Genomic DNA, 20,976 nt, shown 5'->3' on the forward strand with positions numbered 1-20,976 from the left:
CTGGATGAATTCAGCAGTGGATAATAAAAGATGAGTTATGAGAGAAGAGTAGCATCGATACTTTTTCTTTTTTTAAAAGGAATGGGTATTAGATTATATTAAAAAAGCTGGGTTCTGGGCCAGGTCCCTTACAAAATTCTTCATGTTCCAGATATTAACTGCTTTCAGGAGCACAAAATGTAGATATTCTGTTCTTGTGACAGTTTTTACCTTGCTATAAGCTGGGCAGAAGTCCCCTAAGATCAAAATATATCTACATAGCATCAAAATATATCATAAACTATAAACTATCTAACGGAGAATAAAACAGGTTCAAACAGTGTGGCCATGCCAATTGTGTCCTAGCTTCATTCTGATGCTCTAGCTGCCCCCACACGATGAGCCTTTTCCTTGCAGGGTCAATGCTAGTCCAAGCTGCCTCCGCATTGAACTGGTCACAACTGCTGAAGTTTTCTTCCAATTCAGCCACCCTTATGTCCAGGGCTGTCAATTCAATTTGGATCTCACCCTGTAATTGCTCCAATTTGCTCCGTTGCGGTTCATGGTTGGTTTCCATGAGCAATTGGAATGATTTTTGTTCGTCTCCTCTATGACACTCTTCTGTTGAAGGGTAATTAACAGCCCTTGCAACTAGACCTCCAGGAGTGAGGTGGGGCGATATGAAGCTATAGTCCCAAAGCAACATAGAGGCTTGAGCAGGGTCCATTGAGGTGTCCTTCTCATGGATCATTACCTTGCTACAGGGGCCCACAATATTCAATAGCAAGATGGATCAGTGTTAATTGATGTAGTCAGATTCCGAGGTGACAGTTGTAGACTAGTTGCAGTCAGGCGCTGAGGAGTGCAGCACAGTGTTGATGACAGCGCAGGTGGGTCAGTGCAGAGTTAGCAGCGGTGCAGATTCCTCAATGGACAATGCAGAGGCTAGCAGTGGTCAGATGCTCAGGAGATAGATGCAGCACATACGCAATTGATTTAGTATTTTGGATGCTTCTTAGTTGCAGTAGCAGCAACAACGGTTGAGAGGGAGTTGTAGTGAAGATGCAGAGTTGGCAGCAGTATAACAATGTCAACAACAACTCAACTAAAACATCAAAGTTGCGCAGTGGTTGGTGGGCAGTGGCAAGTAGTCACAGTGGCCAGACATTAGCAACGTGGCAGAGGATGATACAGAGACATCGTGTTGTAGCAGTTGTGCAGCACTAGAACACCTTCCTTGCTAAGAGGGAGTGTTAGTTTTTGTAGCATCAGGTGTTTTAGTCTCGAAACTTTGTGGAGAGGCTAAAACAAAAGAGTTTGCCATAACCCAGAAATCGTTTCTGGAAATTCCACCTAGAAGTGTCTCAATTAGATTATTAGCCTATTTTTATATATTTCCTAAGTCTAAACTTGGGAAAAGTGGTTAATTAATCAGTATCAATTGAGAAAGGTGTGAATTATCTAGAAACTCACATAGATCAATCTAGAAATGATCTCAACCATCGATTATGTTTTAATCTTGTCCTTTGGAGCCCCAATTAGAGATTATGAGAGGAGGTTGATGGGTAGATGGAGAACACACACTTGACACACTTGATATCGATTTCCTTAGACAGTTTGATCCTCCAAAGAGTAATAGCAGTTGCCGGAAGAGTTCGAGCCAGAGAAGGGAAGAAGAGACAGAGAGGGGCAGGGATAGTAATTTGGAGGAAGTTTTCTAGATCCAGAGAGGCAGCGATAAGTGGCAGAAGTATTCCATGCAAAAGCTGCGTAAGCGCTGCACAAGAGTTTCAACAAAGCAGTTTGATTTAGCTGGAGAGGAATTCGATTAAGCTTCCAGAGGTCAGGAAAGTCTTCTAGAGGCATGGAGAGTCACTTCCAGCAGTAAAGACGGGTGGGATGGCTTGATCAGAGGTTGTATAGAATCACATGTTCGAGAGGCAGCACAGGGACTGCACAAGGGTTTGGACGACCAAATTTTTTGGAGGAGCCAAATGCCGAGATTGCTTGTGGAGTGAGAGAATTTTCTCTCTAATTACTTTTGTCAATACTTGCTGATTGGATAGCCAGCTGGGCATCAATAGATTGTACTCAGAGATTCTCACTGCTGCTTAATAATTAAAACCCCAGCTGCTACACTGATTTTCCCAAGTTGGGTTTTTTCGGGGTCTTTTGTCCAAAAACAACTGTCATATTTTTATGTGTGCGCGCGAGTATTTTCTCAGATTCTAGTTTATCTTCCGCATAATTTAATTTGGTGAAAATTGCAGTGGTGAATTATTTGTTGCTTGTATGGGCAAATAAACTGGTAATTGATTTACAGTTAGAAGAATAATATCTAGTTGCTGCGCTGGAGTGTCCTCTAGGCCTCCACAAATTTTGAGATCAATCCCATGGCTAGATTTGGAATTATCCCAAGCCCTAGCTCCAACTCCATTCTTGATCCTAGGTTTCATTGGTTAGTGGCTTCATCAAGGATCATTGCATTGAAAATTCAAGTCAAATCTCATCTCTTTGATCCTTTTCTTCTCCTTTACCTGGTCAAAATCCTTAGTTTGAAGTTTCATCCTATATTTTTGATCTTATTTGGGTCCACTAGGGTTTCTTTGTGGTCCCACAACCTTGTTACACTGATTTCACAAGGATCATTCAAAGGGCCCTATTCTCTTAGGTTTCTTAGGTCTAGGGTATTCTGAAGCGACAAAACTAGAGTTGTGCTCTAAATGTAAATACACAATATATTGTAGTAATATTTTTATTAATAAGATGAATGTACAAGAGTGATTAAGTCACTTATATACCTAGGCAGGTACTTAGACATACCTTTCCATTTTAACTAATGACTATTTTAAAATATAACTACGATTATTTATTTGCATTTATTTAATTTTATCTAAATTATAATCATAACATTGCCCCTCTTCAAGGAGCTTTGTCCTCAAAGCTTAATCGTTGAAAATTGCTTCACGTACCCACGTCATTTCGACATGTATTTTTGTCGTAGTAAAATCTTGAAATCGAGTTTATCTATTTTCCATTCAATTTTTTTTTTCATTGTCTTATATGTACTCTCCATTTTATATATATTTTCATATATATATATATATATATATATATATATATATATATATATATAACTGGAGTGACTTTATAAAAAAGATATTATACATAACTTTGTAATTTCAATAAAGTCACTTATAATAGATTTATAAAGTTAATTCAATTATGAAATTTACTTTGTTTAGTTGTATTTAGAGATATTTTTTTTGTTTTGTTTTCTGGATGGTCACCATACACGTCCGTACGGTCGTGAATCCTACAACAGAATTTACCATCATGTCTGCACAACGTTTTTCTAGATCGATGGAATTTATAATCATGTCCGCATAATGCTTCAATAGAGTGCTCGATAGATTGCTCGCTAATTCATCGTTTGTTCCCTTATCCCGTGTCTTTGATAAAAACCCATCTGGAACAATAATGGTCACTGGCGGATGAATAGGAAGATGTCAAAGTTTCTCCCTCAGCTCCCGTAACTGAGCACGAATCTCAATGGAATCGAAGAGCTCCTGGAGATTTTGATTTTGACTATAATGTTGGGAGTGTAGGCTGCTCGACACAATATCGAATCTTATATTCATATGATTCTTATTTTGTATCGTGGAATTTCCACGGGTTATAATTGCCCCAAATTTTGAAAGGTGCCTTTGGATAATTCCGGTAGTGATCCTATCCCTATGCATGTTAACCCCGTCTCTATCAGAATAGTTTTTAATATGACTATTTACAACGTTTTGAACAACATCACTTACTTTGGGTTGCACGAAATCATTTGTGAGAGGCCGTAAGGAGTCCCATACTGAGGGTTTGCCGTGAAGATGGGGAACGGAAACCCGCCAGAGTTTTTTCAATTCACTTACAACATAAATCATAGTTGCTCAATCTCCTTGCCATATATTGCCTCAAATGCCTGTTTGAAGATATTTCTAATAAAAACGTTATTTTGAAGTTGCCCTCTTTCTACAATATAACTGAAACGATGCACGTCCCAATCAATCTCAAAATAATTTGGACCCTTGAAAAAATTTTGTTGAGGACGTGAAAGAACTGGTTTTTCATTGTAAGCATGAATAAGATTATTTTTAGGAACACACTGATGAAGATCTTTTGGATTCACCACTCATCTTGTGAGTTTGAACCCTTCTCTAAAATGCACTAGAGAATCTAGAGCAAAGCCTTTTACTTTCTCAACTTCATCATCAATAAATTGTCGGATGCTATCTTGGAAATGAGCAGTGATTTGTTTAGCACAACCTTTAGATAGCTTAAAATACAGTAGAACACTCATCCCTGAAATTGTTGTTCAATATAATGGCATCTAAATATCTACAATCAATAGAGGTGGAAATATGAGCAATATGATCTATTTTTTTGGACATTCAAAAACATCTACACCAAATGGGTAAAATGCAACATGATTTGGTACAAAATCCGTTTTCTTGTCCCTAAAATAACTCTCCTTGCGAAGCTTGAATGTGGAAGGTTCAATAAAAGACCAACATCCTGGCATTGCTTTTTCGGCTGGACAATATGGTATCTGAGACCTTGTTAGAGGTCTGTCTAGAAACTTTGTTGAAGAAAAGAAATTAGTGTTCTCATGTCCATATGTCAATTTGTGCTTGAAAGATAACATGAGCAATGATGTCTTCTTTCTAAGGGATGGTGGACCAAGGCTTAATGGTCTTTTCTTTTTAGTGAAGCTGGCATTCAAAATCATCAATCGAGCTAAACAAGATTTGTTCAAATGCTCCCCACAATGGTCAAGTACCCCTTCTTCCTCACATTCTGAATCATCTGTTTCTTCTGTCAAGGCGTTGGAGTTGCTTTGAGGGGCTTCTGACACCTTGGTTTTCCCATTTCTGTTTTCATTTGATGAAACAGGGACTTCACTGGTATTTCCTATTTCATCAACATTTTTTTTGCCCATGAAATCCATTTGCTTCACAATCAACATTATTGCCTTGATTAGAGGATGAAGTAATAGACATATTGTTTTCTGGAATTTCATCTATATCACCTTCAGGAGTACCTAATTGAACATATTCAGACATATCACTTTCTGGAATTTCATCTATATCACCTTCAGGAGTTCCTAATTCAACATATTCAACATCTTTTTGTTGGTTAGAGCATCCTTTATTGTTAGTCTCTTTCAAGTCAATGTCCTCTTCCATTGTAGGTGTTGAATCTGGTGTTTTGAAAGCCTTTAATGATTATGCAAATGATTTTTTTATTTGTTGTAATGCTTCTCCAATTTCATTTAACACTTTAGATTTATGATGTTTACTTAATTCCATGATTTCATGACTTAAACTTAATGGCATATTGTGCAACGAATAACATCTAGAGGATCGGATGGCTTTGATACCACTAAAGTGACAAAACTTAGAGTTGAATACACAATGTATTGTAGTAATATTTTTATTAATAAGATGAATGTACAAGAGTGATTGAATGTTACAATGAAGGTCCACTTATATACCCAGACAGGTGCCCCTTCATGACTGGACATGTCTTTTTAGACATGCCTTTCCATTTTAACTAATGACTATTTTAAAATATAACTACAATTATTTATTTGTATTTATTTAATTTAATTTAAATTATATTCATAACATATTCCTTATCAAGATATATTTGTGATCCCTAGTTCTAGGTTTCCTTTAGCCCTTCTTGAAGAGCCATACATCTTGCTTCTTTAGCAAGTTATCCCTATCATTTGAGTCTCTCCTTTGAATAGGCTTTCGAAATCACTACCTCTCCATCATTGATCTATCAATTTTAGTGATTTCCCTTGTACTAGGACTCCTCCCATTGGTGAAAGTCTGTAAAGAGCAGGGAGCTTTAGCTGAGGTGACAGTGGGCTATTGCTCCATTGTTTCCACTTGGTCTAGTAGTTGCCCCTTAGGAACCCAACCTAGGACCCCTGCTAGATTGAACAGTAACCATCACCTCCTATGGTTGCACATTTAGGACTTTCAAGGCATGGTCACCTAACCCTTTTGGCTTGCACTGACTCATTGCACTAAGTTTAGAACACCTCTCCCTTGCATAACGCACTTTTGGAAAATAGTGGCCCTTTGCAAAAGTAAACTATGCCATACAAGGCCCTCTTCCCTTCACTATGCAGTGAGAATCCTTCTTAGGCTAAGTGACCTAACTTTTATTGCCTCCCTCTGTGAACTACGCAATTCCCTTTTCTAGTGAGCCCTCTTAGGCGCAAAGTGCATCTTTAGTGAATAGTCAGCCATTGTTGAAGAAAACTACGCCCAATAGAAGGATATCCCTTTCAGAGCGCACTTCAGGAAAACAAGGACCCTTTGAGCACACTTCGGGAAAAATTCAAACCCTTTGAGCACACTTCGGGAAAAATTCAGACCCTTTGAGTGCACTTTGGGAGAACCAAGGACCCTCTATCCCTTCAAAAGCGCATAGTGCACTCTCAAGCAACAGTTGGGCAACCTTGCCCACTGTCATTATGCCTTGTGCTCGCATTGAGCCTCTCTGGTGCATGACACACTGTTAAGCAATAGTGGTCCCTCCTTGTCCTTTGTGACTCCGCCCTGTGCCCAAGTAGTCTCTCTCTCTCCTTGAGCGCATGGCACACTTTTAGTAAACAGTGGCGTCATCTCTTGCTCACTGTTCGGCTTAACTGCGCTTTCACTGTCTCCTACTCCTTTGAGCCTAGTGCATGGCGCAATTTTAGTCAACAAGCTCATCACACTGCCCCTTGCACTTGCCCACTATGTTGGACCTTGAAGAATCCCTCCTCATAGCACATGGCGCAGTCTTAATGAACAGTGGTGCCTTCCTCAGCCACTGTTAAGCTCAACTGCGCTCTCCTCATCAAGCCCTTCCTTCTTAAGTACTTTCACAGGCCTTCATAAGCAACTTCTTCCATGAGCAAGTTAGAGCTAGGATATATGCTTTTAAGTTTGATTTTGCCTTGTCAGAAGTGATCTTCATGGAAAGCTGGTACTCAAGGAAGTTGTCAAGGAGAAGAAGCACAAAGAGGAACAATCACGAAGACATGAAGTAGATCCCAGACCATGACAGAATGAAGACATTGCATGAAAACCTAGAAGGTCTCGATGCTAATCCAAGACCCCTATGGAGGGTGAAGATGAATCATAGATCAGATCTACCATCAAGAATGCAAGACAAAGCATCAAGAGAGCAACTTGGCATTGCCACATCATCATGAAGCTCCATGTCATCATTGTCAAGTTGTGACTTGTACAAGTGTCAAAACAATGTCATATGTGTCCATGTGTTATGCCATATCATTTGTGGATGTAATGATGTAATTATCAAAAGGAAAGTGACAAAATGTAATGTGTGGAAGTCCAAGAGTCACATGTGGAATATGAAAAGTCACATGTGGACAAATGACTCAAATTTAAGTTTAAAGGTCATTTAGGAGTCCAAGAGTCATGAGGGAAGTTCAAGAGTCATAGGGAACATGAAAAGTCACACCTCTTGTTACAAATACACCCTCATAACTCAAGCAAAAGGCTTTTGGAGGCTTAGGGTTTGGAGAGCTAGCTTTGGCTTCTCTAGCTTGACATAGGAGAGAAGATTATTCCTTGGAGAAGTAAGAAGTGACTTAATGTTCCACTATTGGAACTAGTGTTCACCATTGTAACTGTGTACTTGGATCTTTCACTTAATAATCAGAAGCTCAATGAGCCAACACATTTTCATGCATGTATCTTGAATGTAGTAAGACTATTCTTTAAATGTTTGTGGTATGTGTTTTGTTCACATGTACTAAGGAAATTGAACTATTTCATTGGCTTTGGTACTTATCTTGTTGAATATGTGTTGTATGTGTTTTACTGATCGTTGTGTCTATGTGAACTATTTCACTAAATGACTAACAAATCTTTCCTCACTCTCGTGTGTCTCTTCTAGGATAGTACTATTACTTTCCTCTTAGAGACTCACTTGTGTATCCCCTCATGAAGGTCTCCTTTTACACATTGCAATTGGTGCTTCACAATGTTAACTTGCTGATTTCAAAGGATGTGTGTGTAATCTCTTATGTTATACATTGCAGCCAAGGCGAACCTTGAAGTTATGGTGGCTGGGCTGATACTTCAGATGGGGCTCATACTCCAAACAGTGTGAGGTCTAATTGGGAATGTGGAGACCCCTTGTATGTTGGCAGTATCCAACACCGTCAACACAATGAAATTTGTTTAAAACCCCAGGCCCCAATTTTCTAATTTTGATACACAAATTTCTTCTTGTTTGTTGCTATTGAATGAGCTACCCATTCGAGATTTAGGGTTTCATGAAACAATTTAAACTGCACTCTTTCCATGCCACTAGTCGGTTCAACCCACATCCAACAACAAGGGTGTGAAGCTAAGTTGCACGAAATGCTGAAATGTTTCAGAGTTTCCGAAATGGGTACCTTTAGAAACATCACCTCCTAAAAATGGAAACATCAGCGGAAACACCGACTGAAATGTCATATATGTATATATGAAAAAAAGTTATAAATAATTGAGTAACACATTATCTTGCCAGTAAAAAGGAAAACCCATATATGAGAATTTAGAAGGAAAACCAAGTATATATTAACTCTCATAGATGATTACATGATGGTTGAGTTTCGGAGTTTCAGGTACGGGTGCGACCTAAAACGTTGGGTTCCTAGAAGTTTCGTGCAACATAGGTGTGAAATGATTCCTCAACACAAGTCCTAGAGCTCCACGGATGAAAAGTTAACAAAATACGAGGTTCAACCAAGTGGAAAATATGTGCACTTGCCACTTTTTCCATTCGAACTTCCCCTTGTTGTCAATGTCCTCAAGACTAATACTTTGAATACTTGACCCACCATCTCCTTGAAGTTGCAATTGAAATGGCTATCATGATGATATTCTCTTGAGACACCTAACATTGAAGATAAGAAACCTATCAACTCCCTTCTTTTCCTATTTTAGAAGGATATCTCTAGATAGGGATTTCATTCATGTTTTATAACTAACATCACTAATGTTGCTTGTTGTTGAAATGGATTAGTTACAAGATCTAGACATGCTTTCCAAACTATCCAAGAAACAAAAGGGACATGTGATTGAGCTAAGCCTCGATCAGGAGGAATCTACAAAATTAGAAGCAAATATTGGTATCCTTGGGCCTATTTATGTAGATAAAGATGCTACATGGATGCAAGAACATGTATAGATGAATAAATTTATATTAAATGTTCTGAGAAGAGACATTCAGAGAGTTGTGACTTCTCCTTGGTGTACCAACCCTCATGCTAGTGTATACCAATCCATCAAGTAATTACAACTTCACATAGTGGTTGCCAGACCTGTTGTTTTTCCTTGTGCAAAGGTTGTCTCCTAGCTCATCAGCTAGGTCAACATTGATAATTGATTGATAGGGATATCACAAACAAGGCCATTGCTTCCTTTAATACATTGGCCTTAGATGTACGCTACAAATTCCCACTAGCAAAGTAGACCTCAACCATGACTAGATGTTGCAGTTTCATTTTGTACTACATTAATCTCGTGAATTGTTGGTGGGCATATGCCAAAGCCTTCAGGGCCAAGAGGACAACAATATATGCCACTAGACTATTAAGGACCTTTTAAGATTAGTGTGGTCCTCATTAGTAGATTGTATGGCGAGGAGGATGCCACTCAATTCAAAGATTCTTGGGTCCCGTTGGTATATATAGTCATAAAAACATGAACTTTTCAATTGGGTTACCATTTTGTTGGCTTCCATGGGCTATCTCCAAGGCCAAGCATACAACCCAAAGCACACACCCAATGTTCTTTATGTCTTCATACCTAGATATCACCTGCATTGTCAACCATTTCCCTAGAATGGTTTAATAGTGGTAACCAAGTAAGGCTCCCATTCACATTTACTGCGAGAATTTGTGGGAGAACTGGTAAATAATTCATTGCACATAGATTTGCAAGAAATTTGTAGCTTCACTCTTAGTTTATCTTTTGTGCTTTTGCAAAACATATATTAGACATGTTGGAATCACGATTGCCATTACACCAAAACCCGCAGGTGTTAGTAAATAGATGCATCGCCACAGTTAATGGATCCTTGAGAGGCGGTTAAGCACATGTCACGAAACATGTGGGGAGCGCTGGATTATCCAATGCCCAACAATCTCCCCCTTAGCGCAAACAGGGTGTGATTCGAACTCGAGACCTTTGGCTCTGATACCACTTGTTGGAATCACGTTTGCCATTACACCAAAACCCGTAGGTGTTAGTAAACGGATGCATCACTAGAGTTAACGGATCCTTGAAAGGCGGTGAAGCACATGTCACAAAACACACGGGGAGCGTTGGATTATCCAATGTCAAACAAGACAAAGCTATGCAAGAAATTAGGGAAATTGGTGACCAGTACGTCATTGACATAATGACATACAACTGAGTTTTTGAAGCTATCAAAGCTTTGCATTTGCTCCCGAGACAAGAAGTGGCCTACCAAACTTTTGTGCACAGAGTCAGAGTAGCACTTGCTTGAGACAAGAAAGCCTTGTGGCCTCCATTGCCTTTCAACGTGGGAGCCTATGGCTCTAAATATGTTAAAAGAATTTTGCTTTCCATTTGGTGAAAAAAGATTAAGAAGACACTATCCCCTGAAAATGGTCAGTTGACATTCCTGAGCTTGCAAATATAGATGACCTCACCAAAATGAGGTACAAGAAGAGAAGGAAATACTCATAAGGGCCATAACCTTGGATGAGATAACCTTCAAAATGGGTAGCAACTCCAGAGGCATGAAGGATAAGAGAAAGGAACAGGCAGAAAAGGAGTGAATGGAGGAAGAAATAGCCTAGAAAGAAGGAATGGAAAGGGAACCAGGGCAACAATAGTAGTAGAAAAAGAGGGTAGAAGAGGAAGCTGAAGCACTGAGGCTTTAGCAAGAAGATGAAGGAAAGAGGAAAGAAGAAGAAGAAAGAAAATAAAAGGAAAATAGGAAGGAGGAAGAGGCAAGAGGATCAAGGTCAATGGACTTTGGTCCTATAGAGACCTCATATGGCATTCCTGGGATTGCTATGATAGGAGGTCATTTCCAATTGGGGGAACTTGGATTGGGAGGATTCACCCCTTCCAAGATAGACAAAGTGAAAATCATCGACTCTTTTGTTTTTGACAAGGTAAGAGGTAAAATAATCAAACAATCACTTACAAGTTTGAACTTATTGAGAGTCCTTGAACTCATGGTCACAATTGAAACACCTCTGATGGATGATATCAGACGAGACCCAATTGCTAGAGTCCATAGGGGTTGCATTTTGTTAGGCCTCAAAATTGAATATCAAGAACATGCTAGATAAGATAAGATAATTTTATTAATGTCCTCGGGTGACCGCAAAAGTAGGTCAATGGGACTAAAGGATACATCCAGTGTAAGTACAAGACATGTGAGAGTGAAAATGCAACTCCATTGTAACTCCAAAGCTAATAAGACTAAGATATGACTAAAATAAGACCGACGTGAAATAAAAATACAAATAGAGAATGTATAAAGTCAAATGAGATGACCAAAAATGAGAAATGCAATGTCTGCTGTTGGACTGTGCAACTCCAAAGAAGCAAGGGGGAGCTGAAAATCAAGCCAATGGGGTTAGCATCTCCCAAATCTGATGGCCGATAGTGAGGGAGGTGAGCAAGGCAATCTCTCCCTGGATTGTGCGAGCTAGAAAAATAGAGGAATACAAGCTAAGAATACGGAGGCCAGAACATGAAGTAGCTCCTTATAAAGGCAATATCACTAGCCTAGCAAAATTCAAAGCTTGATTCTTTGAATTGCAAGATGAGCTCAACCGGTGTTTTAAAATTTGGCCGAGTTGAATTGGAATCGGTTGAGGCGACCGAGTCAAACCCCTGCTCGTGCTGGCTTGGCACAAAAACCGGTTCAATGGTCGGTTTGTTACCGAACTGGGCGAGTCGGTCATCGACTCGGCAGGCTTGGTTTGTTACTGAACCGCCTTGACGGAGTTAGACTTAAACTAGCCGAGCCAGTCAAACCTGGTCAACGACACATTTTGGAGGGAAAGCAAACTCCAAACTTGCTTATTTTTTGGTTTTAGGTTTTCTATTTGTGCTACTACTTCTATAGTTGTAGTTGGAGACGGTGATGAGGAGGAGGAGCCATGGGTTTCCCTGTCTGACTCTAATTCAGAGTCTGAGCTAGATGACAAGGAGTAGCCAATGGTTACTAGTGACTAATGACTAGTGATGCTTTACTTTTGTTGTAGAGGTCATTTAGAGCCTCCTTGGTTATTTGTTTTTGTTCTGATCTCTATATCATGTATGTATTGGACAGTGCACTGGGTGCCATTTTGATATAATGGATATATTCATGAGCCTACTTTGATCATATGTTGTCTTCTCTCTATATTCTAATGCTTTGTGTTTGGAAACATGAATGAAAATCTTTAATATTATGTTTTTTCATAGAAAAAAAACACTTAATGTATTTTTTACAATGACTGCGTCATTGAAATCAAACCGTCCGAGTCGATACCGAGTTGGAGTCGACCCTCGACTGGTTTCGAACCCGAGTCGGAGTTTTAAAACATTGAGCTCAACACAGTCCAAAAGAAAATGTACACAAATCTTAAAGAGTTCGAGGACATCACCACTCAATTCCTCGTATATTTAGAGATGATCAAAGATAAAAATGTTGTATGGAGTCTAGTGCAGCATGGGTGAGTGGAAGAAGTGGAGTCTAGCGCAACAGAGAAGGATACACTAGAGGATCCTTTGACGATGACACGGACAAAATACCAACTGAGTTATCTAGCTCTGGCGGCAACAACAGGTACAACATTAGAGAATGATATCACAACCTCAGTAAACAATTGCAAACATCTGTACCTTGCTGTGGAGAAATTCATTGAGAGATGTCATATGTTGCCATTGGGAGATATGTGTGCACCTAGTCCCATGACAAATATTTTGAAAGAGTTAGAAGACAACATCAAAATAATGCGTGTTGTTGAATTTTCTAAGTCTATTTGTTAGAAATTTAATCTGTATTCTGCTGGTTTATTTCTTCTACTTGTAAATTCTGAAAAAGTTATTTAAAACATTTAAATATTGAAATAAACACAATATAGTCACAACAACTACAGATCATCAGTGGAAAGAAAACAAACACACAAGTGACATCGTTATTTTTGGACAAATGTCCCTGGAAAAACCCAATGTGGGAAAACCGTTGCAGTTATTCTGAGGGTTTATTATTATGCAGTATTTCCTTGAGTACAACTGGGTGCCTAATCGGCCCACCCGACAGAAAAATACATGGCAGCAATACCTTTATATTCGGAAACAGGTATTCAGAAAACCTGTCCCATGAAACCCTCTCCGACACAACTGCAGCTTAGCGCTAGCCCTTCTGGCCTCTGCGTCAACCCTCTGAGGCACTGCGCGGCCTTTGGGACCCTCTGCATCAGTCCATCAGTCTCTGCGTGGATGACGCAGTCCCTTTGGCCTCTGTGTGGCTTGAATTGGTTGTCGCTCTCTCTCTCCCTGCTTCCGCGTTGGTCTCTCAGTACGATTTTTACTTTGCTCTTGCAAATTGCCCACAGCTTCCTTCGCCTCAACAATTGAAGGACTGAGCCTCTAGGTTCTGCGCAATCCTAGTTACAACGAAAATAGCTCCTTCAGCCACTGTGTTAACCCTCCTGGTCTCTGTGTGAGCCTCTCTCTGCCCTCCTCAGCGTCTGCGCTGGCCTCTCTCTGGCGCAAACTGATGACGCAGTCCCTCTGCGTCAATCCTTCCTTTGTTGCTTATGCAAGGATCAACCACTGTCACTCGGGACAATTGATTCTGCTACAAATGCTCTGCTTAGCTAATGCCTTCAACTCTCCTGTGATCCGCAACCACCCCTTGATACCATGTTGAATTTTCTAAGTCTATTCGTTAGAAAAATTGTTAGACATGCATGGAATGTGAACAGAATCTGAATGATAAATCAATGAATTTCATTTCCATTGACAAAGATATACATTTATATTACATTCATATGACCCTTGGTTTCATATTCCAAGGTCTCTTGGACTTCCTTAGACTATTCAACTTCCATACCAACCCTTAGAGGATTAGGTGTCCAACATTCCCCCCTTAATCCGAAGGGTTATGTATGACTCCAAGAAGAGAGTTGTAATACAAAATGTGCAAAAATGCATGGCAACACTAGGCTGAATGTGCTCTCTGAAATGTTGGTATCAAAGGAGGTGGTTTAAGGATGACCACCAACACTGGAATGCTTAGTGCAGTTCCTGGAACTCTTCTAAATCTGGCATGAAGCTAAGGTCTTCTGCTAGAGGAATTTCTCATGATGTTTTGAAGAGGGAAACCTTCAACCTTGAAAGGGAGATCTCACCCCGCATAAAAAGGGAGAGCCTCAACCTGAAAAGGGAGGTCTCAACTTGTGATGGTTTAAGGATGACCAACAACTCTGGAATGCTTAATGAAATTCCTGGAACTCTTACAAAACTGGCAAGAGGCTGAAGTCTTCTGCTAGAGGAAGTGTCCTCAATTCTTTGAAGAGGTATCATCGACTGAAGGCATGCTCAGGGGCATCTTTGTCTCTGGCTACAACTCTGAATCTGGTATGGCAGGTTGTGGCTCAGGCTCACTTGATGTGGCTTTGAAGTTTGTAGATGACCATCATTCCCCCCCGTCAAATACAAGGTGAGAAGATGAAGAGATCTCAACTGCAAGACTTTTCAATATTCGAGAACAAATCCTGTTGTATGAGCGAAATATCTTCTTGGCTGTTGAAGCCCATTGCCAAGAAGCGATCCATCGAAGATGAATCTTTGTTCTTGCAAGAGGTTTGTTTTTGAAGCAACTGTTTGAAGAATCACTGGTTTTATGACAGTGCTTACATGGATGAAGATCAAAACAATGATCTTTCATATGGCCAACTCGGTCACAGTGTTGGCATTTCACAATCTGTTGTTATTGCTGTGGAAGAGGAGCGGAATTTGGAATGGCTGAAGGTGAACTATCATGAAGGAATCCAACACTCTGAAATTGAATGGGCTTTGAGTAATCTGGAATATGAAAGGACACGTCCTTGTCATATCCAAGACTAGTTTTGTGCTTGTTGTGGACAAGCTCTTCCCAAGGTCTGATGACCGACTTGGGAAGTGCAAACTGAATTTCTGCATCTACAAGTAAAAATGCTCCTGAGAGGGGCTCAATGATCTGATCAATTTGTTGCTTATGGGAGTCTGTTTCAATGTTTTGAATAGAAACGAGTTCAAAATGACGACTCCACTACTGTAATTCTTCCTGATTTTTTTTAATTGGATGTGTTGACCGCTGCATATTCTAGGAAACATCGATTTGGAACTTCATGTTGAATATAGCGACCTAATAAATCAAATTTTGCACATGAATTGAATGCAGGTTACATGAATCGAATGCAGGTCAGATAGGGAGCAATCAATGCCAACATCAAAGGTATATTATAAAACTCTGGTGCTAACTCCAATCTTCAGACCAATATGATAGTTATGGTCCCTCTTAGATGTGCCTCCATGATGCCTGATGTCTTTGAAGTTCAGGTAAATAATCTTGTACCTTCTCTCTTAACTGGTTCGAGAGAGGGACATCATCGATAACCAGTTTCCTTCCTTGTCTCAAACACCGTTAAAATTGTGGCTCGATTTCACAAATGCACCAAATGCAGTAGATAAAAAGAATCAAGAGGATTATTTCCAACATATAACCTGTGCAAAGATCACGCGTAAGGAAGTTAAGTACATAGAATGGTCAATACACAGGGTGTTCAACGCTCCAACTGGTGCAATGTCAACCACTAAACCTTTACTCCAAATCTCATGCATGTTTCCCACATCTAGCTGCTTTAGACCCACAAAGGTGCATTCTCAACTCATTTCAACTGTGGTTTCATGGGCCCGCTTTTGCTCCATTCACCGTATGCCTAAACATGCATTAAATAGCATATGGAGGCAGCGTGAATAGAGTGTTCCGCTGCGCAGTAAGGGTGTCATAACAGTGGAGTGTGGTGGTTTGGAAGGTGCGTTTGCAAGCAACATATCACCAATGTAAACCGGTGGGGGTTATTAAAACCAACGTAAAATGCATATGTCAGTGGATTGGTATGGCGCAACTGGGATGCTTGTTGGCTTCAACAGAGAGAATCACATTCAATTGTGGACAGGGACGTTCAAAACGTTTTGAACTCCTTTGACAACAGCGGATTGGGTAGCAGCGGTTGGAGGGTGGTATTGCAGGACCGGGGAGTATCACACTGTTTTGAACAGAAACAGGTTGGCCATACCAGCTCCGTCCTACGGCCTCCTCTATACTCCTGCGTTATACTCCTTGCAACGTTGTATTCATTGTAGCTCCCTCAAGGTATTACGTTACCACTGGTGTGCATCTTGTTAGAGAGACAAAATTACTAATCAATGACACCGTGCTTGCCTACAAGTATGGCAAGCAGTGGACAGTATTGTCGATTTTGGAATTTTCAGCAACGTGACCATCACACCAACAAGAGACAGAGAAACAACCTTCCCCGTAAAACTCGTTATAAGCAAGCTCTAGGTGTGCAGACAACACATAGTCACTCGGTAAAATAATTAACATAGTCAGTCATGGTAATGAAGTAACGCAACCTCTAACGACTTCCAGTATAACAGTCTCAATGCACAATTTTCAAGATTCCAACCAACACTCAATGCATACACATTCACAAAGACTAATGAAACGATATGCTAGAGTGCCCAGGTGCAACAGAGCAACATTAGAATATTTCTATAAAAAGAGAAATGGCAGACAAATTCTGGAAATGATGCAAAGCTAACATGGAATGTGAACATAATCTGAATGATAAATCAATGAATTTCATTTCTATTGACAGAGATATACATTTATATTACATTCATATGACCCTTGGTTTCGTATTCCAAGGTCTCTTGGACTTCCTTAGACTATTCAACTTCCACACCAATCCTTAGAGGATTAGGTGTCCAACAAAATTAATCTGTATTATGCGGGTTTATTTCTTCTACTTGTAAATTCTGAACAAGTTATTTAAAACATTTAAATACCGAAATAAACACAATACAGTCACAACATCTACAGATCATCAGTTGAAGGAAAACAAACACACAAGTGACACCGTTATTTTTGGACAAATGTCCCTGGAAAACCCAATGCGGGAAAACCGGTGCAGCTATTTTGAGGGTTTATTATTATGCAGTATTTCCTTGAGTACAACTGGGTGCCTAACCGGCTCACCCGATAGAGAAAATACATGGCAGCAATACCTCGATATTCGGAAATAAGTATTCAAAAACCTGTCATACGAAACCCTCTCCGGCACAACTGAAGCTCAGCGCTGGCCCTTCTAGCCTCTATGTCAGCCCCAGGATCCTCTGCGTCAGCCCTCTGAGGCACTGCGCAGCCTTTGGGACCCTCTGCGTCAGTCAGTAGCCTCTGTGTGGATGACACAATCCCTCTAGCCTCTACGCTGTCTCTGCTGGGCTCTGCATGGCTTGAACTGGCTGCTGCTCTCGCTCTCCCTACTTTTGCACTGGTCTCTCAGCACTGTCTTTGCCTCTCTGTCCAGTACTCACTGCCCCTCACTGTTGATCATTGATTCACTTTTGGTTAGCAACCCCGCTCTAGCAAAATGAATGATTGATCACTCTAATGTGTCTCCAACTGACCCTCAAGCCTCCTCTTACACTTTTCTTGTTGACAATTCAACGGCCGAGATTAAGTCCCTAATCAACGACTAAAATTAGATTTGGCTTGATCCTCGTTATTTAGAACTTTCTCACCCATTTTATATTATAATACACATTAATATTTTAATTTTCCTAAGTTTAGACTTAGGAACTCATTAAAGATATTAATTATTTTAATATTGCTCCATCCGGGTGGAATTTCCCCAAACTTTTTCTGGGTCTTGGAGATCTCATGTGGCTTAGTCTCTCCACCAATTTTCATGGCGAGAGCACATCCGATGCTACCAAAAATCAACATGTGTAATTGGAATGACTCCCAAAATCACTAAGGAAGTTCCAAAAGAACACATTGCTTGCCTTTTTAATCTTTTTTGATTACCTTAAAAGAGAGATGGGGCCCATGCATAGGGAGCTAATATTGTACAAAATTGCTTTTGAGCAATTGATTTTCAGATGTGTCATAGGAATTTCATCCCAACATCATGGGCCACCTACGTTCAAGATAAGGAACAAGGTTGATTATAATTATCTTGCAAATAAAGTGTAATCTCATTTAGTCTCTAGGAAAGAACTAGAAAAAGGAAATTGAAAGATTATAACTGCCAAAAAGAAGTTTAGGAAGTCCCAAGAGGCAGTTACAGCCTTAAGGCTTTATAATTCCATGAATGCACTGTAATAGTGGTTTTTGGCTTATTGTGAGTTTGAGAACTTCTTTAGGAATTCTAATGAGAAGAAGCCCTGATGGCCATTTTTGAAGAGCAATGTTCTTATGTTGTGTATGCTGTGAACTTGTTTTAGTGTTGCATTATCATTAATATCACTGTAGGGCTGTATTATTTTATTGCTGACTATTTTGCAATGGATTTATGGTTCTTATTGTCTTGTTCATCTGATATGTTGCTTTGAGTTGGTAGATAGGAGATTTTGAATGGTGGAGTTTTAACGGACTTCTCTGCTTTGCATCTCTGTTTATGCTTATGTGTTTCTGTATTTCCTAAATAGCTTTCTGTTTCAGAATATCAACCGGAACATACAGCCAAATTTTTATCTGCTGATTAAAATATGCTCTTAGTTAGGATTGGTTAACCATTAGATTAATTTGCATTTTGCACAGAGGATATCGGCATATATTTATCCACATTCCATATCTATTTCCTCATTGAAAGTAATTGCCAGGTGAGAATCTGGATGTGTCTCCTATCCCAGACAGTGTGAAATCTAAATGGGACTTACATTGGGGAGTACTTCTCTCTGTTGAAGGGCACGCATCAACACCCCTCTTGAATTCTTAAGTATGAACTAGATGTCTAAGCCTGTGATATACGATCTTGCTATTATAAAGTTCTTTTGTGCTTTCCTGTATGTGCCTGAAGTTTCTTTTCAAGAGTATTCATTGGTTATTTAATTATTTCATCTTTAATGTGGCTATTGAAGACTAGTGTTTTTGCACAAGAATGATGGGCTGGCTAATATCCTGTAGAATTTATGAATGATAAGAGGCCACCTGGGGCAAGATCTGTGATTTCTATTGTAGACAGTGAGATTGATTATTAGACACTACAAAAATTTACTGTATAACTGACAGTTACATGCTATCTGTCTATTTGTGTGAGAACTGGAAATTTCAGAATTTGTAACTTGGTCAGGCAGTGGCTGTGAAATAACTCAAATACATATGTACAAAACTGGCATTGGAAAAAATGAGTGAAAAATTACGTTTTATATGTATTTTTGCTTGTTCATGCAATCTTGTTTTTACAACTTTGTAAAATTCCAACTTTTGCCAGACTAATCTATATGTATTGTATGCCATCGTATGCAAGCAAAGCATAACATCATCTGATTTTTTTTCAATGTCTTTGGAACATAAGATACAATGCCTTTTGTTTTGGGTGACTGTGGATGTCAAACGCAGTTTGATCTTTGATGCTCATCAAAGAATGGTTTAACATATCATGATAGAGAAGAGGTTCATATGAAAAAAATGCTCAAAATGTGATTGATGATTGGTTATGATTAAGAGAAATGTTCTAGACTAGCATGATTTCTAAAATTCATCTATATTTGGTCGACAAATGCAGCTTCAGGAAACTACACAATCTTCATCTGGAGAAACTGATGTCAAATTCCAGATAACGAAAGACACTTTGGAGGCCATGTTGAGATCTATGTACTACATAAGAGACCAACTGTCTAATGTTGTAAGTATATCCAATTATATACTGCAATAAATTTCATAAATTTAGAAGTCAGGACAACATTATTCATATTTGTACAGTGTAGTTTTTATTGGTATTATTAACTAGTTGATTGAAATGTTAATTTGAATTTACCCCATAACTTTCTGAGACTCGCCATAATAGGCCTACTTCAACGCGAACTTTTTAGGAGACTACTATGTAATGCAATTCTACGTGTTTGTTTTCAGGGTGCAACCTCAAGTGGGCAGGCTTTGAGGAAGGGCCAGCAATAATGTATTTGAATATAGCAAAATCAATAAATGTTTTTGGTCTGGATTTTGAGATATGAAAAGCGAGAATTCATTACTTTATAAATATTCCAGTGAGTGGGTGGGAAAAAATATTCAATAAGAAGGGTTAAAAGAGGGAAAGGGATAGTAATGGCCAAGGGCACAAATTGGGAAGGTAGAAAATACTAATTGTAATATCTATTCACATTGTTATACTCTTCATACAAAATTATCCTAGAAATAAGTAGTGATGATTTTTTCTTGCCAGAGTAAGCCTTTCTATTATTATTCTTCTCACCCTTGAAACACGAGCATGAAGGAGAGGCGGGATATTTATGGTAGTTAGCCTGAATTGCATGCTCAATCTACTATGAAAATTCCATGATTGAGTCTTGGATTTTTTGTGTAGTTTATAGCTCCCATGCCATCTCGTCATCACCATCTCCTAGCCAATCTAAGATAGCTTATACATAACTCCACTTCATCATATATCTATGGGTAAAAAGTTGTGCATCTAACCATACCATCTTTATTATGTATTAAAATGTATGAACATGAGCTATCTTGTATGTAAACTTGTACATTTATTAATCTTTTAGTATTAGGTCTCATGTTTTCTTATTTCAATAATTATAACAGGCCACTTTCATAAGCTCATACTTCTGTATTGATTTTCTAGTATTAGGTCTCATGGTGTCTTATTTCAATAATTGTAAAAGG

General features: G+C 39.2%; 1 protein-coding gene across 1 annotated transcript in view; it reads left to right on the forward strand.

Moving 5' to 3' along the window:
- The window catches only part of LOC149266432 (uncharacterized), a 40,769-nt gene extending 20,284 nt beyond the window's left edge, over positions 1–20,485 (forward strand). Inside the window, exons 4-5 of the mRNA XM_089396392.1 lie at positions 19,868–19,987; positions 20,215–20,485. Of these exons, the coding sequence (XP_089252518.1) occupies positions 19,868–19,987; positions 20,215–20,259 (165 nt within the window). The 3' untranslated portion in view covers positions 20,260–20,485. The remainder of the gene's footprint in view (positions 1–19,867; positions 19,988–20,214) is intronic.
- The last annotated feature ends 491 nt before the right edge of the window (positions 20,486–20,976 follow it).

Source organism: Pinus tabuliformis, chromosome 6, assembly GCF_031772625.1.
Source record: "Pinus tabuliformis cultivar Carrire ecotype Pingquan chromosome 6, CPIR1, whole genome shotgun sequence".
NCBI lineage: Eukaryota > Viridiplantae > Streptophyta > Pinopsida > Pinales > Pinaceae > Pinus > Pinus tabuliformis.